The sequence below is a fragment of the Chiloscyllium plagiosum genome, chromosome 31 (assembly GCF_004010195.1).
Source record: "Chiloscyllium plagiosum isolate BGI_BamShark_2017 chromosome 31, ASM401019v2, whole genome shotgun sequence".
NCBI classification, from domain to species: Eukaryota; Metazoa; Chordata; class Chondrichthyes; order Orectolobiformes; family Hemiscylliidae; genus Chiloscyllium; species Chiloscyllium plagiosum.
The window spans coordinates 5,636,302-5,662,494 of NC_057740.1; the positions used below are offsets into that span (position 1 = coordinate 5,636,302).

Here is a 26,193-nt window from a genome sequence, read left to right on the forward strand (position 1 = left end):
GAGGCAAAGTGCTATCCCAGAGGTTACTATTTAAAGTAAAAATTAACAACTTTATTTTAAGTCCAACAGAAAGTATCAAAACCAAGTACTTACAACTCCTTTCTCTTAAAAAGAAATCTTCTACCTCCCACTCTACAATACTAGTCCGATAGAAATTCCAATTAAGATTTACAAAAAAATTCAACTTTCAAAACCAGTCAGCTGTCTAATCTTCTCTTTGTATCTTCCTCTGCGCAAACTCGTCATAGATCTGTATGTTTCAGAGAGCTGTTCTGTTGGCCATCTGTACTTGTTGGTGGTTTGGCAGTTCTCCCTCTAGCGGTTTAAAATGTTCGGTTTTATACCTCAAAACATCGGACCATTCCATTGGTTTTAATATTATCAAAATACGAAATTCAAATTTGATTGGAGTTTGGTATCTTGGGGCATAATTTAAACTGATTAGCCGAAATTGAATTTGTTTTTGTATCATGGCAACACATCTGCACTATTTGTTTCACCCAAATGTTACACTGTTGCCCTGTTCTCGACTGAGTGTGCTTTGTCCTTGCAAGGTTTTAAACTCTTAAAAGGTACAGTACCTCCACACCTTCAATAATATCCAACTCCACTTCTTTCCTGATCTCAAAATGCTATAGCATATTAGTCTGCTCCACATCAACCTCACTGTCCTCCATGTCCTTAATCTGGGTCAATACAGATACAAAGTGCTCATTTAAGATCTCGCTCACATCCTCTGCCTCCAAGCACAAGTTCCCTCCTTTGTCCTCGAGTGGTCTTAACCTCTCCCTCTTTATCCTTTTTTTTTTAATATGTGTATGGAATGCCTGGGGATTCTCTTTAACCCTACTTGCCAAGGTAGTTTTATGGCCTCTCCTTGCTCTCCTAATTCCCTGCTTGAGTTCTTTGCTGCTTTCCTTATATTCTTCACGGGCCCTGTCTGATTTTATCTTCTTAAACCTTACAGATTTTTCTTTGTCCCCTTTTGACTAAATTCGCAATCTTCCTCATTACCCAAGGGTCCCTTACCTTGTCATCCTTGTCCTTCCTCAATGAAGCATGCCAGTACTGAACTCTGATCAGCACGTTTTTAAACAATTCTCACTTATCAAATGTGGACTCACCTGATGACAGCTGCTCCCAATTATATCTCCCTAGCTCCTGTCCAATACTATCATGATTTGGCTTCCCCCAATTTAGTGCCTTATCACAAGGTCCTGACTTATCCTTATTCATACCTATTTTAAAAATTTAAAGTTGTAATCACAGTTTCTAAAATGCTGTCGCACTGAGAGGTCAGTCGCCTGGCTAGGCTCATTAGCCAAATGTGTGTAAATCCTATCCCTACGAATTCTCTCCAATAGCTTCCTAGCCACCAATGTGACTCACTGGTCTATCCCTATTTTCTTGATCAGAGGAACAACATTAGCTACTTGCCAGTCCTTCAGGACCTCTCCAGTGGCCCAGTATGGCTCCTCTGAGTTGGAATATCCACGTACTGTTTCAAGAAATTCTCTTTGATGCACCCTAGTTGCCCTTGAGAAGGTGGTGGGGAGTTGCCTTCTTGTAGTCCATGTTATGGTTGGCCCACAGTACCCTTTGGAGGGACTTCCTGGATTTTGACCCAGTCACAATAAAGGAATGGTGATATATTTCCAAGTCAGGATGTTGAGTGGCTTGGAGAAGAACTTGTAGGTGGTAGCGTTCCCATGTATCTGCTGCTCTTGTCCTCCTGATGGAAGTAGTCATGGGTTTGGAAGGTGCTATCTCAGGATCCTTGATGAATTTCTGCAATGTATCTTGTAGATGGTACACACTGTGCAATTGAGCGTTGGTGGTAGAGGGAGTGGATGCTTGTGGACGTGATGCCAATCAAGTGGGCTGCTTTGTCCAGCATGGCATCAAACTTCTTGAGTGGTGTTAGAGCTGCACTCATCCAGGTAAATGAGTATTCCACAACACTTCTGACCTGTTCCTTGTAGATGGTAGATAGGCTTTGAGGAGTCAGGAGCTGACTTGCTTGCCACAAGATTTCTAGCTTCTGACCTGCACTTGCAGCCACTGTATTTATATGGCAAATCCAGCTGAGTTTCTGGTCAATGGTAACTTTAAGAATGTTGATAGCGGGGGATCCAGTGGTGATAACATCGCTGAATGTCAAGGGGTGGTGTTTAGAATGTCCTTTTTTGCAGATGGTCATTGTTTGGCATTTGAATGGCATGAATGTTACTTGCCACTTTTCACCCCAAATCTGGATATTGTCCAGATCTTGTTGCATTTGTGAATGAATTGCCTCAGTATCTGAGGTGTTGCAAATAGTGCTGATCATTGTGTAATTACTGTTGCACATCCCACTTCTGACCTTTGAGAGAAGATCATTGATGAAGCAGCTGAAAATGGTTGGGCTAGCACACCACCCGGAGGAACCCCTGCAAAGATGTCCTGGACTGACCTTCAACAACCACAACCATATCCTATATGCTGGGTATGACTTCAACTAGTGGAGAGGTTTCCTGCTGATAACATTGATTCCAGTTTTGCTAGGGCTCGTCGATGCCGCACTTGGTTGAATGCCTTGATATCAAGGACTGTCACTCTTACCTCATCACACTGTTGACTTTTGCAATGTAGGTAGTGCAAAGGCTTTTGGAAGTCAGGAGATGAGATATGAGATATTTGTTGCAGAATTCTTAGCCTCTGGCCTTCATTTGTAGCTACAGAATTTAAATGTCTGGTTATAAGTTTTTCATCCATGGAAACCTCTGAGGATGCTGACGGCGAGTAATTCAGTGATTGTAATGCCATTGTATGTCAAGGATAGATGGTTAGATTTTCTCTTATTGGAGATTATCATTTAAGCCACACGAGGAGGAGGCAATATCATTTTACCAATCTTATCTGAATGTTGTCCAGGTATTGTTACAAGTAAGTATCAGCCTGGATATACGTTTGCTTGCTGAGCTGAAAGGTTAATTTTCAGACATTTCATCTCCATAATAGGTAACATCTTCAGTGAGACTCCAGACGAAGCACTGCTGATGTTTCATGCTTTCTATTTATATGTTTGGGTTTCCTTGGGTTGGTTATGTCATTTCCTGTGTTGACATCATTTCCTATGGTGATGTCATTTCCTGTTCTTTTTCTCAGGGGTGGTAAATTGGACCCCAGTCAATGTGTTTGTTGATAGAGTCACTGTTGATAGAAACACAAACACACTGACTTGGATTCCATTTACCACCCGAGAAAAAGAATAGGAAATGACATCACCATAGGAAATGACATCACCAACCCAAGGAAACCCAAACATCAAATAGAAAGCAGGAAACACCAACAGTGCTTCGTTCGGAGGCTCACTGAAGAGGTTACCTAGTATGCTGACAAAACGTCTGAAAATGAACCTTTCAGCTCAGTGAGCAAACCTACATCCAGAACCTCAACCTGAGCTATAAATCTTCTCAAAACTTGATAAGTATCAGTATCTGAAGTCATGAGCACACAGCGTTCAATACAAATCATCAGCAACCTCTTCCACTTCTCTCAATAAGAAAGGAGAATCATTGATGGAGACAGTCGATCCTAAAATACTACTACACTGACTCCTTCGGTTTTGAGGCTGAAATGACTGGCGTCCGACAATCACAACCATCTTAATTTCTGCTGAGTATGACTCTAGATAATGGAGAGTTTTCTCCGGTTTTAATTTTAAATTCATTCCAAGGATGTGGACATTGCTGACTGGGCCAGCATTTATCACTCAACCCAGTTGCACTGGACAAGGTGATGGTGAACTGCCTTCTTGAACTACTACAGTCCTTGTGGACACCCATAAAACTATTAGGAAGGGAGTTTCAGAAATTTGAACTAATGAGTCTAGGAACAACCACACAGTTTCAATTCAGGATGGTGTGTTACTTGGAGGGAAAGTCACAAGTGGGAGTGCTCCAATTCATCAGCTGCCATTGTGCTTGTAGATGATAGAGGTTGCAGGTTTGAAAGTTATTGGTGGAGGTGCCTTTATGAATTACTGCATTGCATCTTGTAGTTGACATAACACTATTCATGAGTAGTTAAGGAATGAATGCTGAAGGAGGTGGAGGGGGTGGTTGCTTTGACCTGGATAATGTCAAGCTTTATGACTGATGGAGCTGCACCCATCCAAGCAAATGGAGAGTATTCCATCACAATCTTAATTTGTGCCTTGATCCTCAGACTTCAGTTTTGCTCAAGTTCATCAATGTCACACACAGTCAAATCACCTTCACATCAAAATCTCACCCCTCGAGTTCAGATCGCTTTTCCATGTTTAGACCAAGCTGTAATGAGGTCTGTAAACAAACATGAGGCTGGAAGAAGACAGCAAGCCAGGCAGCATCAGGAGCTGGAGAAGTCGACGTTTCGGATCTAGACCCTTCATCAGGACTGTAGCTGAATTTCCCTGACAAAATCCAAACTGAGGTTCAGTGAGCAGATTATTAATAAGTAAAACTAGCTTCCCAGCACTGACAATGATACTTTCTGTCACAGAACGTTCATGTAATACGCAGCTTACTTTTTCAGGATCCTTAAACCATTGATACAGGCACAAAAAGGAAACGATCTATTGCTGAGCTACTGCAAACTTGTAGTTATAAGATAAAGAATTGAAGATCTGAACCAAAACAAAGTGCTGGCAAAAGTTAACATATCTGGCAGCTCTGCAGACAGAAAAACAAACAGTTAACAATTTGGCATTCTGATGAAGGGTAGCTCAGCTCAAAATATTAACTTGGTTTTTCTTTTTACAGATGCTGCTATACTTGCTGAGTCTCTCCAGAACTTTGTTTTTGTTGCAGTCCTAAAATATTCATGATTTGGAGATGCCGGTGTTGGACTGGGGTGTACAAAGTTAAAAATCACACAACACCAGGTTATAGTCCAACAGGTTTAATTGGAAGCGCACTAGCTTTCGGAGTGACACTCCATCAGGAGATTGTCCTAAAATATTGGTTGACCATTCCCTTTCTTTTCCCTACCACTGAGCCATTTTGAATTGAACTTGCCCCTTTTCCTTGGGTCCCACCTCCTTTTCTGGACAGACTGCTTGGAAGAACTTTTCAAAAGGCATGTCAAGATCCATGGAGACTCTCTCAAATTCACTACCATATTCAGCCCTCCCTGCTGTCTTTTGACAAAGCAAAAAGTCAATCAAGTTCAACTGTTCTTTTAAAACATAAAAAGCCTATACAAAGATTACAAGTTTTTTAAACAATTGATATTTTACACTTTAGAATTTTCTAGAAATCTCAAACAGAAGAATTATTCAAAATTATCTTAGTAAATTTTCAAGTTAAATCATAATATGCTACTTTACAAACAAAATACATTTTTGCAGATTCTTACTGAAGTTTTCGAAGCAGCCTCAGGCCAGACGACCAGGAAGAGAAGTTAGGATCAGGATGTTCTGAAGAAGGGTCACTAGACCCGAAACTTTTAATTCTGCTTTCTCTCCATAGACGTTGCCAGACCTGCTGAGTTTCTCCAGCGATTTCCGTTTAGCATAAGGGTGACTGGAATTCTCAGACGTGAAAACAAAACATCCAAAACCCCTTTAAGGCCGTGAGAAACAGTAGTGTGTGGAAATATGTGCTTAAAATATAGGGTTAATTTTTAGGAATCGTGTCATGCCACATTCTATGATTTACCTTCTGTGGGACGAAACAGCATACACCCAAAATGATTTACTGAGACAAACCGCCAGTCAGGGATTAATGCGAAAAAAAAATCGAGTGAATCTGAATGGTGGGAAATGAGGAAAGCTATTTTTATCACTTTCAGTTCTAGGTATGAACATTATGATTGTCATGTGACAGCAATCTGCCGTAAACTACGGTCTATATTGTCCGTGACTAGTCGCCGCCTTGTTCGGGTTTTTAAACGGCTACGACCGTTGGGACTCCCGCCCCCACCTCTCGCTTTTGCCCCCTCCCCCACTTGATAAAGATCCGCTCTGTGATTGGCTGCTCGCCCCTTGGGCGGAGTGATTCTGCGCGGGGAGAGGGGGCCGCTGTGAGGAAAAACAAAATATGGCGGAACAAAGCGCGGCTAAGGTAACTGGCTCAAGTATGGTGATTGAGATAGTGGATCGTGCGGGAAAGCTAGCCGACCGATCTGGAGGGCGGCAAGGTTTCTCAGTGAATCCCGGTCTTGTTCTTGAACGATTATTCCACCGAAGGGCAGGTAGGGGTGACGGGCCGGCTCCCCCCTTACCCACTGACTGAGCATGCTCAGTCCTGGAGGTGGTTTTTCTTCTTAAATTTCCCGCCAAAGGCTAGGGAAGGAAAACGGCTGATTTCATCCTGAGGGTCAGAATGACCTCCGTTATTAAAACGGCTAGTGAGTTATGATCGTTACAGGATGAAAATAATTCTTTAACAATTTTTGAGGTTGAGCTGAAAATATGTGTTTGTTGAGAAAGAGGCATCGCAATTTAATGGTTGAGGTGTAAATATTGAGCAGACAAATTCCTGCTCATCTAAGAGTGTCTTGGGAAAATTTGACACCACCCTTAGAGTTAATGTCTCATCTAAAAGATGAGCAGCTAAAAGGCGTAGATGAAGAAACTGAAAGGGAAAGCATAATAAGACATAGAGAGAGAGAGAGAGAGAGAAAAGTATTGCAGAATCCCTAAGTAGTATGAGTGAAAGTTTAAATTATTGGCAAGTAAAATTCAGGTGTACTCACTTTATTTTAATGAATACATAAATAACCAAATAACTAAGAGCGAATCTCTTGGGTGTTACTGTTTCTTCAAGAAGGGAATGTCTGTTAATGAATACTTTAGTCTGCTCTCACAAGAGAGGGGTAATATGGACATTTTGAATCAAGAGAATTGTGAAATATTACATGAAAATAACAACCTGAAGGAAAGAGAGTTTGAATGGAAGTATTTGAGAGGCTTAGCTTCTTTGAAAGTAAATAACTGATTTCAAATGAAATATATTTCAGGTTGCAAGGAGATTATATAGTGGGCCTCCAGCTCATCCTTCAGTCCTCTCTACCTACAAGTGTGGTGTCAAGATGGAGGACAGTTAACATTGTACAATTGTTTGTTAAATATAGGTAAAAAGATTGATTACAGGAAACCTATTTGGAAAAAAGCACAAAATCAATCTTGGTTTGGAAAGGCAATGATTTGTTAGGAGGAGATATTGTCTGATGAAAACAGTGGAATATTTTGAAGCAGAATTAATGACCATCAATGAAGGTAATGGATTTCATAGAATCCCTACAGTGTTGAAGCAGATCATTTGGCCCATCGAGTCCACGCTGACACTTCTAAGATCATCCCATCCAGATCCACCCTATCTCTGTAACCCTGCATTTCTAATGGCTGGTCCACCTAACCTACACATCCCTGGATACTATGGGCAATTTATCATAGCCAATCCACCTAACTTGCACTGTGGGAAGAAACCAGAGCAATCCCATGCAACAATCATCTGAGAGTGGGATCAAATCCACATCCCTGATGCTGTGAGGCAGTAGTGCTAATGATTGAGCCACTGTGCAACTCCTCATAGTCTACATGAATTTTAGCAAGTCTTTCAACAGCATCTTCTATGGCAGACTGGACATGAAAGTAAAAACCTGTAAGATTCAAAGCAAAGTAGCAAATTGGATCCAGAATTAACAGAGAAACAAAAAGTAAAGGGTATAGGTTGATGTATATTTTTGTGACTGGAAGACTTTCTTGAGTATTCAGATATTTGTGGTTTTTTTGTGCTTGTGTAGCAATTATTTGTACTTAAATGTAGAGGCATGATTAAAAAGTTGGAAAATGACCCAAAATTAGCTACATAGTTGAAAGTGATAAATACTGTGGAGAGAGATTCTAAAAAGACTATGGACTGGTCAAGTAGACTGAACAATTTAGAGAATTGCACATCTGAAGATGACGGACAAGACAAGGGACTGAACAACATACTGTTCCTCTAGAATTTGCTGGGTGTCTTGCAGTTTGTTGTTTTTGTTGTGGTTATGGGCATGTTCGCAGAGCTGGGAAATTGATTTGTAGATGTTTTGTCCCCTGCCTTGGTGACATTTTCAGTGCTTTGGAGCTTCCTGTGAAGTGCTGCTGTACTGTATCTTCTGGAATTTCTTTGGTTCTGTTTTTTCTGCTTCCGGTTGCAGGTTCTGGTTGTTCATTATAGTGGCTGGTATATTGGGTCCAGGGCAATATGCTGCTTGATATGAGTCTGTGGATAAGTGCTGTGCTTCTAGGAATTTTCTGGCTGTCCCCTGTTTAGCTTGTCCTAAGATCGTTGTGCTGTCCCAGTCAAATTTGTGGTCCCTGTCATCTGTATGTATGGCTAGTAGGCACAGCTGGTCATGGCATTTAGTGGCTAGTTGGTGTTCGTGGATGTAGATTGTTAGTTGTCTGCCTGTTAGCCCTATGTGGTGTTTCATGCTGTCTTTTCATGGAATCTTGTAAATTGTGTTAGTCTTGCACATGATGATGGGTATCAGGTTTTTTTGTCCTGGTGAGTTGTTGTCTGAGCGTGGCAGTCAGTTTATGGGTTATCCTGAATCCCAGTGGTTGGAGAAGTCTGGTTGTCAGTTCCAGGGTGTGTTCTTTTTAAATGTAAAGTAGCCTGGCTAGTGAGTTAGGTCATGGCATGTCATCGTCATGTTTGTCTGTTAGGCATCTGCAGATGAAATTGCAGGGATATGCATTTCTGGCAAAGACTGTTCTTCCCTTTGTAGGTTGGGGTGTAGCCCTTTTGAACAGGGTCCTAATGCAGCTTCTCCTGTGTGTTTGGATGGTTGCTGTTGTAATTCAGGATCTGGTCTGTGTACGTGGCTTTCCTATACACTTTTTTTTTGCGGTGCATTCACCATTCTGTGTTCTTTGAACCATCACGTCCAGGAATGGGAGTTGATTGTTGGTTTCCTCTTCTCTCATAAATCTGATCCCTGTGAGCATGTGTTCTTGATTTCTGTTCTCTTAATGATAGCAAGTGTCAGCTACGTATCTGATCCAGAATTTGGGTTGGATTTGTGTTCGGGCTGTTTGTTCCAATCTTTGAATCACGGCCTCTGCTATGAGCCCAGAGATGGGTGAGCTCATAGGTGTCCCATTGATCAGTTCATATATTTGATTGCTGAATGTGAAGTGTGTCGTCAAGCACAGACCTCCTATTTGAGTATGCAGTTCTTGTTGATAAGTTTCCCATTGTATTGTCTGTTCTCCCTGTCCAGGAGGTTGGCTTTTGTCTGGCTGGCTAGAATTTTGCCAATTGAAGTGAACAGTGCCGTTACATCAAATGAGACCATTGCTTTGTCCTTATTTATGTTTATGTTCTTGATGTTGTCTCGGAATTTGTAATTGTTTGGATCCACCGATAAGAAGTTTTAGTTTTTGTTGGTGTTCTTTTGCCAGTTTATGCGATGGTATTCCTGGCAATGCCACAATGGATCTGAGTGGTATGTCTGATTTGTGTACTTCGGGTAATCTGTAAAATCTTGGTAGTGTTGCTTTCTGATTTCATCCTTAGTAGGTCAATCCTGGTTATTGATCAGTTTTTTTTAAAAGGATCCATAGTGTGTTGTTTTACAATAGCAACCACCCAAACACACACAGGAAACTGCATTAGGACCCTGTTCAAAAGGGCTACAACACATCACAGTACTCCCAACCTAGTAAGAAAAGAAGAACACTTCTACAGAGTCTTCGCCAAGAATGGATATCCCCGCAATTGTATCCGCAGACAAACAACATGACATGGACATGCCACGACCTAACTCGCTAGCCGCGCTACCTTACATAGAAAAACTTTTGGAACTGACAGTCAGACTTCTCTGACCACTGGGATTCATGACAGACCATAAACTGACAGCCACACTCGGACAATAATGAACCAGGACAAAAAACTTGATACCCATCATGTGTAAGAATAATGTAATTTACAAGAATCCAGGCTAAGACTGCACAAAACACTATTTTGGGCAAACAGGCAGACAGCTAACCATCCGCATCCATGAACACCAACTTGCCATTAAACGCCACAACCAGATGTCCCTAGTTGCCATACACACAGATGACATGGACTACAAATTAGCTTGGGACAACACAGCAATCATAGATCCAGCTAAACAGAGGACAGCTTGAGAATTCCTAGAAGCATGGCACTCATCCATGGACTGTTCTTAACAAGCTCGTTGCTCTGGACCCAATATACAGAAGATCCTAGACTATTCAAACAAGATGGGCTAGGCACTATTTCGTTCGGATAATTGATTATTCGGTGAATCTATTCAATGCCTTTCCTCAGAGGCTCAGGAGTTTTCTATTAAGTCTGCTCCTTGTTCAAGAGACTAGCAGCAGCACAGCAAGCGTGAGCCCTCTCCCATCCAACACTGCCTGCCCCCTGGCCTGCCTCCGCCCCTGCCGCTCCTACTGGGCAGCCAGACTGGACACCAACAAGGAGACTGATGCTACTACTGTCTTTTGGGGGAGGTGAGTCCCAAATTGCACACAACTTTTTGACAGGTTCCCCCTTTGTCCTGTACAGAAGTGTTAGAGATTATCTGGTGAAGGGGGGTTTAGGGTACATGCCTGTGTAGAACTCCAGGGAAATTGTGGGGAGAGAGGGAGGGGATGAAAGGTGAGTCACTTGGAGACAAGTGTCTGTGCTCCCATCAGTCCAGGACTGTTCTCAGCAGCACTTTTAATCACTGTAAACAAAAGACGCGATGAGTGTTGAGGACACTTCTTTGTATGTAATGTTTCTGTCGGGATCTCGAGATCTCCTTCGGATAATTTTATTTTTGGATAATTGGTATTCGGATAATCGAGGTTCCTCTGTATTGGCCACTGCAGCAAACAACCTGAAGCAGCGGAAGTAGAACCACACAAATTCCAGAAGACACGGTATAGCAGCACTTTGCAGTAGCCTCCAAAGCACTGAAGATGTCACCCAGACGGGACAAAATGTCTACAAATCAACTTTACAGCTGTGTGAACACATCTACAATAATGACAACTGGCACCTGAGCTACAAATGTTCATATTCTTTAGAAGAACTGGGCAGGTATAGAGTCAAGAAGATGTTTTTGATTCTTGCCTTTGTTAGCTGAGATATACTATGTTGGTGTGAGGAGGAGATGCTGGAACTGTATCTTTTAAAACAAAGCTGTTTAGGCCGCAGCTGAGTAATTGGCACAAATCTGGCCACTAAACATTGAATGAGAGTGCTCTGAAATAGACAGAGGAAATTTCTGATTGTTGCCTAGACTGGTGTATTTTGTCATGAGACAAAATTGGTTAGACTGGAGTTATTTTCTTTTAAATAGAGGAGGCTGGGAGGCAATTTAGTTGAAACGTTTAAATGGATAGGCCTTAATAGAATGGGAAAATATGGTCCAATTTTCTTTGGTTGAGGGGTTCCTAAGCGAAGGCATAGATTTGAGTGGAAGGTTTAAAAGGGAAGCAGGAGAGTTTTTTTTTTAGGAGGGCAGTGGGGATCCTGGAATTCACTGTCTGAAAGGAGGCATTAAACTCTCATAACATTTAAAATATGCTTTTAAATCCCCTTGGAAATATTTTATCTGACAAGGTTGCGGACCAAGCACCGCAAAGTGAGATTAGGTTAAATTGCTCCTTGTTAATAGCCTGCTTTCTGTGCAGTAGATTTGTATGATTTCTGCTGCAGTCCCCCAGTGATTTACTGAAATGTCAATCTGTATCATTTTTAAACTCCTGAGTGATATTTGATTTAGTATATTTCTTTCTACAGGACTTAATTTATGTAAACTGTAAAGTTCAATAATTGAAATGCCTCAATTAATTGTATTAATGGTCTTTGTTTATTTCCTCCCCACCCCCAATGCCTCCAAAAAGAATATGATCCTGGGATTTAGAGTATCTGAGCTTCAGGTACTCTTGGGGTTTGCAGGACGCAACAAAAGTGGGCTGAAACATGAATTGGTCTCACGTGCATTACAGCTGGTAAGGAACAACTGTTCCTCAGAGATACTGAAGAAGATCCAAGACTTGCATGCTCATCGCTACAGTACAAGGTCCTCAAATGCACAGTGTCAGCAACTTCCGCCTGCTCCAACATTTCCTCTGCATTCTTCAGAGGCAGCCTTGAATGCCAGAACGTCTGTTCCAAATTGTCACACTGGAAAAGCTGATACAAAATCCAAAGTGAGATTAACAAAATTGCCTTTCTACGAAATACTAGATGATCTGATGAAACCTACAGATCTAGGTAGGTTTAATACCTTTATTAGTTTATGAATGGGGCAAAAGCACCCACTTTCCTTTGCTTGAGTTGCAAGGGAAATGCCATTATTCAAATTTGATTTTCTTTTCACTTGAATGATATATGCTTTATCATGTTCAATTTGAATCGTTTTAATATTTTTGAGTTGTTTCCCAGTGAATTCATTGAAACAGTGATTCTTAAGTTTTCAAATTATAATAGTTGTACAATTTTATATGTTTGTTTTTCTCCTTCTTGAAGATTATGGCTCCTGTCAGAATTCTGCAATCATTACACTGCTTTGCTGTTTATGTGAGAGTAGAAATAGTTGCGAATAGTGAGCACATCAATAGCTAATCCCAAATAATGGGTCACTTCAAATGGTAGTCTTTAATGAACACCCTGCTGTTCTTCTTCCCCCCCCCTCCCCCACTCCAATTCAGTCAGTTGTTTGCAGACTATTGCCCCTTGACTGGTGTCTGAATAAAGTACAGGTTTGATTTTGTAGCATATGTTATTTGAAGACCTAAAATGCACTTGAAGATATGACCTTTTTGTAGAATTTTAGTGTATTAAATCATTAACTTAGTGATTCTGGTTAGAAACCAATATGTCATCAAGAATAAGGCTTTCTAATTTTGGGAAGTTCATGTCTTCAATTAATTAATGAGAAAAGAGCATGTCCTGATTTTTCTTGATTTGATTTTATCTTCTGATCAAGAGCAAAACTTTTGTTTTAGGGCTGACCTTTCGATTTCCAATGTCTACATTGGAAGGAGCAATTAAATCTTTGACTCCCAGTGTCTTCTGGTTTTTAATATTTTCAGTTAATGTGCTAAGATCCTGCACAACTGAATGCTGTGATGTTGAACTTCATACGTACAAGAACTGCAAACTAATGGGAATGCCAGTGTCTCCTAAATTTTCTTAAATCTCTCACTGTCCTGGCTTGGAAACATATTCAGTTCTCCCAATGCTGGAACCAGAATCTGGCCAACTGGCATAGTGAGAGCAATTTCTTCAGAGGCTTCAGCAGTTCGAGAAGGCAGTTCACTAGCAGGTTCTGATAGGCAATTAGGAATTGATAAATGTACACTTTGGCAGTGATGCTAGTGTCCTGTGAAAGAATAAATAACACTTAAGAAGTTGAGAAATTCTGCTGCCAAGAAAATTGCTTCGTGGTCACTGTTGACTGTCTATTGAAAGCATGAACTGTACACAGCACATCTGAATTCAGTCTTTTGCTGCATTTCTAATAATTTCTGTTTCTATTAGAGATTCAGATGTTTAATTAAAAGCAATGTATTGGTGCTGAAAATCTGAAACAAAAAACAAAATGCTGGAGAAACTTCGATCGAGTGGGATCTGTAGAGAGAAACAGTTGAACGTTTTGATTCTAATATCATCTGTTCTGAAGAAAAGTCATAATGGACTTAATGTTAACTCGTGTTTCAAGTCCAATAAAACTTTTCTTCAGAACAGTCATATTGCAATCAAAACTGCTTCTTTCCATTTATGATGTCAAGCTGGAGTTTCTCCAGCATTTTTATTTTATCAAAATCCATAAAATCATCTGTTTTATTTTTAGTCTTACCTCTGGTAGCAACTGAAGATAAATTGAATATCTTTCTTGAATGCAGATTTCAAAAACATATTACTGAGAAATGCATTTCTTTGATCCCATGTGCATCAAAGTTGACAGTTTCACTTGTGCTTCTTTTTCATTTTGTTCACTCAGCAAAAAGTCTGAGAGGACATTACAGTGCAAGCAACATATTAACTATTTGTAACAGAATTAGAATGTCCCTGAATGGCTATGAATCCAAAGTATCTTAATTTCAAATTCATATGTATGCGGAAGATAACCAAATGAATGCTGAAGTCATTTACATTTGTGAACATGCAGCAAAGCCTTTTAGATAAAGATTACAAATGTGAATTCTAGATTGGTCTATATTATGTATATATAAATGCCAGAGGAAACACCACAGAAGCGCTTCACAGGAGGCTCCCAAGCACTGAGGATGTCATCTAGCCAGGGGACGAAATGTTTGCAACAAAAACTTCCAGCTCGGCGAACAGAACCACAGCAACGAGCACCCGAGCTACAAATCTTCTCACAAATTATGTATCTAATTTTTATTTTCTTTCCATATAGTGTAGAACTGCGTTTAGATTATATGAATATCCAGCCTTGCAGCTGGAATCTGTGCAACATTGTAAAACTTGAAGACTGCCATAATGGTACATCTGGCTCATCTTTTGTGTACATAAGAGGCAAGCAGTAGCCAATTGTTTCCATTGTATGGAATTTTATAAGTTGTCATAAATATAAACCGGTTAAATTAATTGTTTTCTATAAAAGCACCAATGTTGAATACACTGAGCAGGTCAGGCAGCTTTTTTTCTCATCAGGGCAAATATTCTTTCTCCCACATCACACTGAAGTGCTTCAGGTGGATGCTTGAAATATAGTCAGAAGAATTCCAGCAGCTTCTTGGCTGCATTACTGAAAAAGATCATCAGTTTGAACAATTGTGCATATTCATGATCATGCATCCTTAACCCCTCAATTTGTATTAAATCTAGTACTTCACAAAGGAGCATCCAGCTTGGAGCATTCCTACTTTTACTTGGGTTTTCTGGACATGCTGGTTGAACTGTGAAACAAAAGCTGGTCTAACCTAATTGGCCTTTGCTGGTATTTGTTTCTTGCTCTCCTTTATCTAACTATCACGATATATCAGTATTTGTAACTGCTCACTATTTTTATCAATGGAAATAAAATGTACAATATCTCCATGTCTGGACTGAAATTCCACAGAAATTCAAATTGAGGTTTTCTCAGACCCATTCACATTTTAACTAGACATCTATTGCATTGCCCCTAAGTAGAAACTAGATGTGCTGTTAGCCTTAAAGAAAGAAGTAAATGACCTTTAATTGTGATTAATGCTTTGAAAGTCAAACTGATTGACAGCAACTTTTCAGCAGCTGATGATGACTGACTTCTGAATACTTTTGGGATATTCAATCATGTTGCTCAAATAAGTATTATAACCAAAAACCTGTTTAGAATGGTTTTAAATGTGCAAATCCTAATATTATAAACTGGCAAACATTTTTGTTCAGGCTTCCAGCTCTCCCAATCAGTTTGTTATGAAGAGAAAGGTGCCTTTGGGCAGTGTAGAGTGCACATTTCCATTTTAGACAATTAATTTCACTTTGAAAGTATTTTTTAAACACCTAAATTTTGGTGTGGAAAGGGAATAAAGTGTACGCACCATAAGACAAAAGTCGAATCCTGGAAATAAAGTCATGACCACAGTAGAATTGTGCTTGGCTTCTCCCGACTGACTTGATTTTGGTTTTGGGCTGCAGAAATAAGATTGAAGTTCTTGTATTCAAATAGCATTACATTTCACTTTACTGGTATGAATAGAAAGACATGTTTTCCTCTCAATGGTCCTGATGAATTTTCTCCATCGTTTCCTATATAAAAGCCATCCTCACCTTATAAATATTGAATCACCCCAGGAACACAACTGATGGCATTTTCTAAAATACAGTGCCAGCTACCCAAAGGTTTATGGTGCTACAAGTGCACATATTCTGATAATTCAGAATGATATAAATAACTTTATTAGTTAGTAAATAATAAAACATCCATGAAGCTTTGCAGATCACCAGTTTCACTGTTAAATAAATTGGAAAAAATGATTTAATGTTTCTTTCGTTTAATTCAGTGTGGTCTCCATTCCCAGTTTTCTAATTTGATTGTTAAAACAATTAGTCTCTTTTTTAAATTGTTTCTTTCATGTGCATGGAGAAATAACTTATTTTGTTTCTAGCTTACTTATTCAGAAACCATTCTTCTTCCTTTTGTATCCATCGCCAGAACCTTGAGTTAAAGCAAAAAATCCTGGAAATATTCAGCTGATCCCATAGTATCTGACGAGAGAAACTATTGAAGTTTCAAATGGATAAACCTTTTCATTGGAGCTAAAAAAAAATCATTTTAAGCTGTAACAGGTTTTAAGCAAGCACAGGGAGGGAAAAGCGAGGAGGAGAAAACAAAAAGGGTGGTCTGCAGTAAAGTTGAAACAATCGATTTAAATAACAAGGGCTGCAGGTGCTAGACAAGGAGTTGGTAATGAAACGAGTAAAGAAACAAGATGGATCTACATGACTATAAGTGTGAAAAGCAGAAGTATCCTCATTGGCGGTTTAAAAAAAATGGTAGAAGTTATGGTCAGAAATTGAACAGAATCTTATCTTGCAATGTCTTGGTTTTCCAGAGTCAGCATTGAAATTAACAATGCTTCACTTTAAAGGAGTGTTTGGGACTCTGGTGGGAAAGGAAGGCATAAAATGGAAGCTGTTGGCTTGGGACCTAGCCAGTTGACTGAAGTAAGAGTTGTCTTGTGGCAGCCAAGATATTTTTAGTGCATTCTGGTTAGTTGTTGAATTGTCCACTACAATGCATTACCAGAAGTGGCAGGACTGCAGAGCTTTGATCTAATCCATTAGTTGTGTGATCATATAGCTTTATCTATCATCTGTTTCCACTATTTGATGTACATGTAGTCCTGTAACTTCAGGTTGGAGCCTCATTTTTTGATGTGCTTCTGGTGTGCTCTTTCTACACAAATTACTCTGTATACAGGTTTTATTCTCGAATGGTATAGAGGATATTTGCGTCACAAGGTTAGATTACACTTGAATGCAATTTATTTTTCTTCTCTATTTAGTTGTGGGTACTCCTGGCAAAGCATTTGATGTCTATCCCTAATTGCTCTTGACCTGACTATTTTGCTAAGCTATTTCAAAGCTATTTTTGTGGGCGGCACAGTGGTTAGCACTGCTGCCTCACAGCGCCTGAGACCCGGGTTCAATTCCCGCCTCAGGCGACTGACTGTGTGGAGTTTGCATGTTCTCCCCGTGTCTGTGTGGGTTTCCTCCGGGTGCTCCGGTTTTCTCCCACAGTCCAGAGATGTGCAGGTCAGGTGAATTGGCCATGCTAAATTGTCCATAGTGTTAGGTAAGGGGTAAATGTAGGGGTCTGGGTGGGTGGAAGGGCCTGTTTCCACACTATAATGTAATCTAATCTAATCTGAAAAAAAAAAAGGGCAGTCAAGAGTCATCCACGTTGTGTGTCTGGAATCAGCATACGACAGATTTCTTTCCCCTTGGGCATTAGTGAGCCAGATGGCTTTTTACAATATTTGACGTTCATTCCATAGTGAGTTTTACAGATGGTTAGCTCTTGTTTTCCAGATTTATTAGAATTCAGATTTCACAGTGCAATTGTCCCAAGGCATTTGCTGTAGCAAATGGATTAGGAATCCAGTGACATCATTGCTGTTCTGCCATCTTGCTCCATAACCATTGGATGTTGACCTATGTTTCATCGTGCATATGCAGTTTTGAGCTTCCAAATTTGTTCTGAATCTGTTCTATTCAGCATTGTAATTATGTTGTATAATATGATAAAGGGATCCTCGTGTGAATATAAGATATCTCTCCACAAGCAGTGGTCACTCCTACCAATACAGATGAATCCATATGAGGGTGAGATCAAGTCTATTTTGTTTACTCCCGTTACACTTGGTGTCACACTTTGGGAAAGATGTGAAGGTGTGTTTCAGTTGCAGACCAATATTGGAAAAATTGGGACTGCTTCTCTTGAAGAAGAGAAAACCTTGATTTACTCGGAGCTGTGAAAATAATGAGGGGTCTGGACAGAGTTGATGGTGGAAAAACTGTTCCCAGCAATGTGTAGGTCAAGATGAATGGCAAAAGAAACAGTGGATGCACCAGGAACACTCTAAGGGGTCTCCCATTGAAGGCAGAGATGAGGCCAACGTCTTCTCTTGGAAGGATCACCATTTTGCGGATCTGTTTTCCTCAGATTGATGGAGGCAGGCTTATTGAATAACTTTAGGATAGATTTAGGTTTTTTTTCCACTGACAAGAGCATGGAAAAATATCAAAAGTAGATTTGCAACCATTGTCTTACCACTGATGGAATGGGTTCATGAGTAGCAGTAGTGGTGCTAATTTGATTGTTCAAAACTTTTGAATGAGAAACTTTTAGAAGCCGTGAGTTTATAAATTCCAGAATACCTGAAGTGTGATGAGAGAAATTTAATCAAGGCATTTAAGAAAAAATTAGATTGTTATCCAAAAAGAAAAGCATATGCAATGTTATGGGAAGAAGATAGGAGAATGTCACTAGTTGCATTGCTTATTGAGAGTTGGTGCAGAATTGACAGGCTGAATGGCCTCATACTGTAACATTGCTGTGACCTCCAGTTTAGCGGGTATATTTTTCAATATGGTAGACATGACCCCCCCCCCCCCAAGTCCAGATTACATCCTGTGCCTTTGCTGCCCTCTGTTTCTTCTAGTTGGTGTTTAACAGAGAGTGGTGCTAATTCATCAGCTAAAGCAGGGTAGCAAATGGGAATGAACAGGAGATTTCTTTTTCAATGTTCAACCTGATCCCATGACACATTGTGCACTCCAGACTCTCCAAGGATTTCCATGATCACTTTTTGACACTGCTGCTCTCTGTAATTGGATCGGCCCTGTTGTTAGGACAATGTTGGATGAATATTCCCATCACTTGTAAGGTCTGATTCTATAGTATAACTGACTAGCTAAGGCTGTTGCTTTACTGATCTGTGGGACAGGACGTTGCATTTCGGCACAAGATCCCAGAAATTAGAATGACTCTACAGGGTTGACATGGCATGGTGTGCAGTTGTCATTTCTAGTGCCTGAGATGTGGCGATTGAACTGGTTTCCTCTACATGCAGGAGACAGGGTGTCAACTCACGGGTGTTTCAGGGAACATCTTTGGTCCACACACACCAAATAACTCCAAAGCCCTGTGGCTAAACACTTCAACTCCCCCAAGGTCTTACAAATTCTGGCCCTCTTCCACTACCAAATCAAAGCCACCCGCCAACTGGAGGAAGAACGTCTCATCTTCTGCCTTGGCACCTACAACCACATGTATCAACATTGACTTCACCAGTTTTCAAATCCCCCCCCCCCACCTTATCCCAGATCCAACCCTCCAACTTGGCACCACCCCCTTTATCTGTCTACCTTCCTATCTATCTGCTCCACCCTCCTCATTGACCTGTCAGAATTACCTCCCACCTGCATCTGCTTATCACCAGCCCACCTTCCCTCCCTCTAGCCCCACACCCACCTCTCCTATTTATCTTTCAGTCCCCTTTTCCCCCTCCACATTCCCAACGAAGGGCTTATGCCTGAAATGTTGACTTTCCTGTTCTTTGGATGCTGTCTGACATGCTGTGCTTTTCCAGCACCACATTTTTTTTGACTCTTATACAACTGAATACCACTTCAGGACCCAAACACTTGCTTTGGTTTTGAAACATTACCTGAGCTAAATTGGTTAAGAACAGCTTTCTGAAGGATAGTAGTGAACCAGATGGGTTTTCTATGCTGTTGTCTATTTTCATGGGCACTATGACCAAAGTTCCTTTTTTGTTCCATCTGTATTAATATATTTAAGTTCTACCATGCTTCCGTGGTTGCAAATAAGTTCGCCGCCAGAGCTTTAGTTTGGACTTCTGAATTAAAGTGAAGACAAAGGGAACTGATTATGGGACGTGGGGCCAGAATGATTGCAGAAGTGTAGGAATGGATGCAGTTATGGATCTAATCAACCGACAAGATGGGGAAAAATCCTTGTTGAAGGAAATGGGCAGACCTATCAAAAGCAATAATAAAGATATAAAATACAAAAACTGCTTGACAACTGAATTTAAGCTGCTGACACTTCTTCAGAACTGAAGAAAGAGAAATGTAATAGGTTTTGCGCAAGTGGAAATAGTGCAGAGGACTTGTCTTCAAGTGAGAGGCATATTAGAAGCCAAAGTAAGTTGTTTTTGATTTTGTAGTGAGAGCAGAAACTGGCACAGATAGGTTTAGAAAAATATTGGTGAAAGATCTGGAGTGGCTGAGTCTGACCTTTTTTATAGAGGTATATAAAATCATGAGGGGAATGGAAAAGGTTTTTTCCCCAGGGTAGGGAAGTCTAAAGCTCGAGAGCATACGTTTCAGATGAGAGGGGAACAATTTAAAAAGGACCCAAGGGGCTACCTTTTCACGCAGAGTGGTGTGTGAATAGTACGAGCTATCAGAGGAAATGGAGATTGGTACAATTACAGCATTTTAAAAGGCATCTGGATAGGTGTATGAATAAGAAGGATTAAGAGGGATATGGTCCAAATGTTGATGAATGGGGCTAGATTAATTTAGGAAATCTGGTCAGCATGGATAATTTGGAACAAAGGGTCTGTTCCTGTGCTGTACAACTCTATGATTCTATGAGGTATCAGACCTGTGTTGAACTGAAATAAAGAATAGTTTTCACATGCCATGTAAAGATTGGCTTAGCCAGGATCCTATGTGGGTTTTCATTGCAACAGTTATTTGGAGGAAATGAGTGGAGTAAGAGAATACACTGTTCAATATGAAAACAAATTCTGCTATGTAGAAGGTGGTGGTGGTGAATGTTAACTGGTTGGATTTTTTTTTTGAGAAGACACCGAGCAGTCAGGCTGACAGGGGGTCGATGTGCAGGTAGTTTGGGTGCCTCTGGTAAAAAGCCAATGGTTAGAGGCAACAAAAAGTATAAACAACAGGTCCCCAAGGGAAAGTCCATTTTTGGATTATAGAAAGTATGTAAAAGAGTGCTTTTACATACTTATTCAGCTGATCTGTGACCCGTGTGTGTGTGTCCCTATATTCCTTTAATATTTCTGTTTTAATAATAAATCTTTCCATCTCAGTTTTAAAATTACTGTTAACTCAGCATCTACATGCTCTTCGTAGAAGAAAGATCCAAACTTGTGTGTAATATATTTACTAATTTTACTCATGAGGTTTCCTTATTATTTTGAATCTGTTTCCTAGTTCTACGCCAGACAATCAATAAATAATTTCTATTTTGAAAATATCAATTAAATTACCATTTACTATTATATTTTAGAAAACACTACCCTAAAATGTGATCTTGTTTTTTAATTTTAAACATTTGGAGTCTTTAATAGGTGGGTAATGAGCCTTAGTCCCCAAAAGAGGTGACTCTCCATTAGAAAGAGACAGTTGATTATTTAGCTTGAAGGGCAGGCCTCCAGGAAGTAGTGGTATGAGATTGAACCTCCTACTGTTGTTGTCATTCTGCACTATACTCTAGCTATCTGGTCAACTGAACTGTTTGGATTCTCGGGGTCAGTTGTAATTCTGATAACTGAGGTTGGAGTCCATGAAAGGATTTCTGGTGGTGATTAGATCATTAACAGTCTTATCCAGTAGATCTTTGAGAACATTTGTTAGCGATTTGCCCAGGTTGCTTATCTGTTCACTCTTGCCCACTGCTGTTTCCCTATCTTCGTATCTATTCAGCTGCCTACCCTTGAATTTCTTTGACTTCTATACTCATCCCTAACAAAGTAATATGAGAGGAAAATAGGCAAGTGCCATTATCACAGTGTAACAAACCTAAAAATAGCAAAACAGTCAGCACACTAAGCACTGAGCCTCTGATAAGACTGACCTGTGTTCTTGCCAACTCTCAAAATACTCCATAAAAAAGCCATTTCAAAAGTTGGTAGCTTGTGTGGTGGTTGGGGGGGAATGCATTTCCGCTATTTTCCCTTGGTTGTCATTAGATTAGATTAGATTACTTAGTGTGGAAACAGGCCCTTCGGCCCAACAAGTCCACACCGCCCCGCCGAAGCGCAACCCACCCATACCCCTACATTTACCCCTTTAACCTAACACTACGGGCAATTTAGCATGGCCAATTCACCTGACCCGCACATCTTTGGACTGTGGGAGGAAACCGGAGCACCCGGAGGAAACCCACGCAGACACGGGGAGAATGTGCAAACTCCACACAGTCAGTCGCCTGAGTCGGGAATTGAACCCGGGTCTACAGGCGCTGTGAGGCAGCAGTGCTAACCACTGGGCCACCGTGCCGCCCATGTTGCTCTTCTTTCTGGCTTACCTGTGCAACACATTTTCAGCAGTCAGTCTGTCTTAATTATCATAGAACCAATAGATTGAATTGCTAAAAAACAGTCACCTACTATAAATTCAGATTTTGAGCAGAGTATTTTGTCTCTTATGGATAGATCTGGTTTTGTAATAGTATAGTACAAATATGATACCATGAATTACAGAATGATTAGTTCTACTCCTCCACCTTTTTAAGGAAGTTAGGTAATTAAGTTAATTACTCATTGAATTTAACGGTTTGAACAGTCTAATATGTTAAATGTAAAGCATTTCTTTGTCAGTTTAATATTCCTCCTTCCATGATCTTGATATTTTCTGGATAAATGTTTGGTACTTTTGTGACACATTTATGAACTATTGCAATTCATTCTATATCTACCTTAGTATAAAAATAAGGAATATAAATTTGTCTAATGCTGCATTTATGATTCGCTGCAGTTCAAAATAATCTTAATCACTGACTTTTCTTTTAGTTCCAACTACTAGTGAAAGGATTCAAGAGAATCAATTCAGTTTTACATTAACTGATAAACAGAGAGAACAGATTATCTCTGGGTGAGTAGAAAATATTGTTACTTTTTCGATTTAAATAGTAGAACACATTCAGTGTTTTCATGACTTCCAATTGAAGTTTTTTTTTAATAAAAGTATATGCTCCAGTAGAGGTTATTCATTTGTGAAGAGTTAGCCTATGATTTCTTAGAATGAGGTTCCACAAATGTCCTGAGTCTCTAAACTGAAGTATATATCTGCCTGAAAACAACAAAACAAATGCTGGAGATCACAGCGGTTCAGACAGCATCCATTGAGAGAGCGCAAGCTAATGTTTTGAGTCTAGATGACTCTTCAGAGCGAAGTGAAATGTGGAGGGGGCTGTATTTATGCTAAAGTTGGTACGGTGGTTGGTGTTTTAATGGGTGTAGAGTGCTGATAATGAAAAGATTCTGATAATTCAGATTAAGTGATTGGCATGTGAGAATGGTAGAATAAAGGTGTCTCCTGTCAGATTTGAAAGGACAATAATGGAAATGGGGGAGGGGTGGACATGATAACAAGCTAAAAGAAAGGGAAGAAATGGGAGCTGATTCACAAATTAAACATGTTCAACTCAATATTAAGTCTCGAAGGCTGCAAAGTGCCTACTCTGATGATGAGATGTTGTTCCTCCACTTTTTGCACTGTGATTCACTGGAGCACTTAATCTGAGCTATCAGCGTCTTTTCTCCATCAGCGCCCTACACCCGTAAACCCCTAAACTGTTGCACAAATGGTGCCACCTCTACATTTCACTTAAGCTCTGTTGAAGAGTCATCTAGACTCTAAATGTTGGCTTGCTCTCTCCTTAGGTGCTATCTGACCCACTGTGATCTTCAGCATTTGTTGTTTTCAGCACAGATTACAGCTTCTGCAATAATTTCTTCCTATAAATCTAATTCCTTGAAAATAACAGCAATTCTTCAGCCAACATTATGATTTATGTTGTAGGATAGCTTTTTGATAAGAAAGAAAGGAGGAAACCCACACAAATCAGCCGATATAGGAACATTGAACAATCAATGTCTAAGACTTTTCTCTCTGGCATTTGGTGAGAATGACTGACTCATCTGTGACCTGACCCTTTTGCTCGTGATAACTCCAGCAATCTATTAATTTTAATATTTCATCCAGCATCAACTTACATTTGAGGAAAGGTTTCAGAATTTTACTAACCTTTGTATGTAGAAGTATTTATTAACTTCACTTCCATAAGATTCGATATTTTAGGGTCTGTCTCCTCTTCCTAAATTTCCCAACCAGAATGTATGATTTCTGTCAACATGTCCACTAAATATTGAAACCTTCAATCAAATTACTCCTTAATCTTCTAAATTTCAGAAAATATGCAACATTTTGTAAATCTACACTGCCACTTTCCAAGAACTGAGCAGAGTGCACAAGGTTTGCTCTATCCAGACCATTGTATACTTGCAGCATGACTTCTAACTACTTGCATTTGATTTTCTGACTTTATTCAAAACACACACCCCTACCATCTGGAAGGACAAGGTTAACGAATACATCGTTGTCTCAGTCCTAAACGGTCAACCCTCATTGTCTATTCTGTCGAACCCCTTCAGAATTTTTGTACATTCAGGGGAATTATCTCAATTTTCAAAGCTCACAATTGAGAAAACTTGAAGATCAGTTAGGGCACCTGCAATATATTGATTTTGCACAGGATTTTTGTCAATTTTCTTCAAGGCTATAATCTGTTGTTTTCCCATATGTCTGCTTGGCCTGGTAGAGGCAAAAGGTAGTGTTTCAACTTATTTACCACAGATTATGGGGAAGGTTGAGCCGACTTCCCACAACTCCATACTATGTATATTTATTTCTTTTAGAATGGGCTGTGTATTAGAGGCATGTGTAATTTCTTTACACAAATTATTATAAAACATATTAAGCTTAGTTTTTATATGCTTTCTTCAAGATGTTCAAAGAATGGCGTGCAGTCAATTCAAGTGCAGTTAAGGTAAGCAATGCAATGATTTACACAAGTGCATTACCTGGAATTGTAATGAAATGTTAAATATTTCCAATTTAATTCCAGCCAGAGTGATTTGTCAAATTCCTACTGTAGAGATACTAAAATGATCTTTTTGCTCTAATGCTGTTTCAAAATTGGAAGTATTAATATATCTTTGCAGTGATTGTGGCAAGGTTAGCCAGGCGGACCTCCATAAAATGAGTTCCCTGATTGGACCAGGTCAGTTGCCCCATTCAGGGAGCCTTGCCTGACAAGTATAAACAGGAGTTCTGGAAAATATAAAGTTCTTGCATTATGGTGTCAGTACATTACTGAGTTAGTACATATTGACACAAAGCCATGGGTGATGTGGGGATAAGATAAGTACAACTGGTGGAGCCTCAGGGTACAGTGTCAATGTTGGGGAGGGGGCGGGGGGGGTGCGCAAGGTGGGGACAGGAATCTGAGTCTCCTCATTCCAGGAAGAAAACAATAAACCGGAGTGTCAGAGGTTCTATTCATTCTGAGGAAGCCTGACCACTGTAAAGACATTGTACATGTAAATAAAGGGTGATGTAGTGGTGAGATACCTGCCTCTGTGGAGTTACTTCAGTGGCTATGAGAAAAAAAATAAGGTCCTGAAGAAATTTGCTCTCAACAGTCTTCTTTGAGTTGTGATGAGGTGCTGGCATTGGTTTTGGGTGGACAAAGTTTTTATCTTTTGCGTTGGTATAAATGTCTCTGGCATCATGCCGTTACCTGGGAAGCTTGACTCATTCGATCCTGTCATTGAAGACTGGGTGCAGTACGTAGAAAGAATGTTTTTTTTTCTGACAAATGATATTGGTACTGATGAAAAGCAACAAGTAATTCTCTTGCTATCTAATTGACCTGCAGCTTTCTCAGTTATTAGGAGCCCAATGTTTCCTGAGGCACCTGATACTAAAATCTTTAAATACTTGCTGTGGTTCTGTTCGCCGAGCTGGAAGTTTTTGTTGCAAACGTTTCGTCCCCTGGCTAGGCGACATCATCAGTGCTTGGGAGCCTCCTGCGAAGCGCTTCTTTGATTTTTCCTCCGGTGTTTATAGTGGTCTGTCCCTGCCGCTTCCGGTTGTCAGTTTCAGCTGTCCGCTGTAGTGGTTGGTATATTGGGTCCAGGTCGATGTGTTTGTTGATGGAGTTTGTGGATGAATGCCATGCCTCATGCCTCTGAAACTGACAACCGGAAGCGGCAGGGACAGACCACTATAAACACCGCAGGAAACATCAAAGAAGCGCTTCGCAGGAGGCTCCCAAGCACTGATGATGTCGCCTAGCCAGGGGACGAAACATTTGCAACAAAAACTCCCAGCTCGGCGAACAGAACCACAACAAACA

The 26,193-nt window shown here is 40.2% G+C and overlaps 1 protein-coding gene across 3 annotated transcripts in view; it reads left to right on the forward strand.

Annotated features, from left to right (window-relative positions):
* The window catches only part of LOC122565178 (E3 SUMO-protein ligase PIAS4-like), a 98,301-nt gene that overhangs the window by 19,882 nt on the left and 52,226 nt on the right, over positions 1 to 26,193 (forward strand). Inside the window, exons 1-4 of one of the 3 annotated variants that reach the window (XM_043720883.1) lie at positions 5,840 to 6,086; positions 11,879 to 12,251; positions 22,784 to 22,865; positions 24,781 to 24,822. In XM_043720883.1, the coding sequence (XP_043576818.1) occupies positions 6,063 to 6,086; positions 11,879 to 12,251; positions 22,784 to 22,865; positions 24,781 to 24,822 (521 nt within the window). In that variant the 5' untranslated portion in view covers positions 5,840 to 6,062. Of the gene's footprint in view, positions 1 to 5,839; positions 6,087 to 6,112; positions 6,217 to 11,878; positions 12,252 to 22,783; positions 22,866 to 24,780; positions 24,823 to 26,193 lie in introns of those variants that run through there. The other 2 variants (XM_043720884.1, XM_043720882.1) reach the window with 2 other exon arrangements.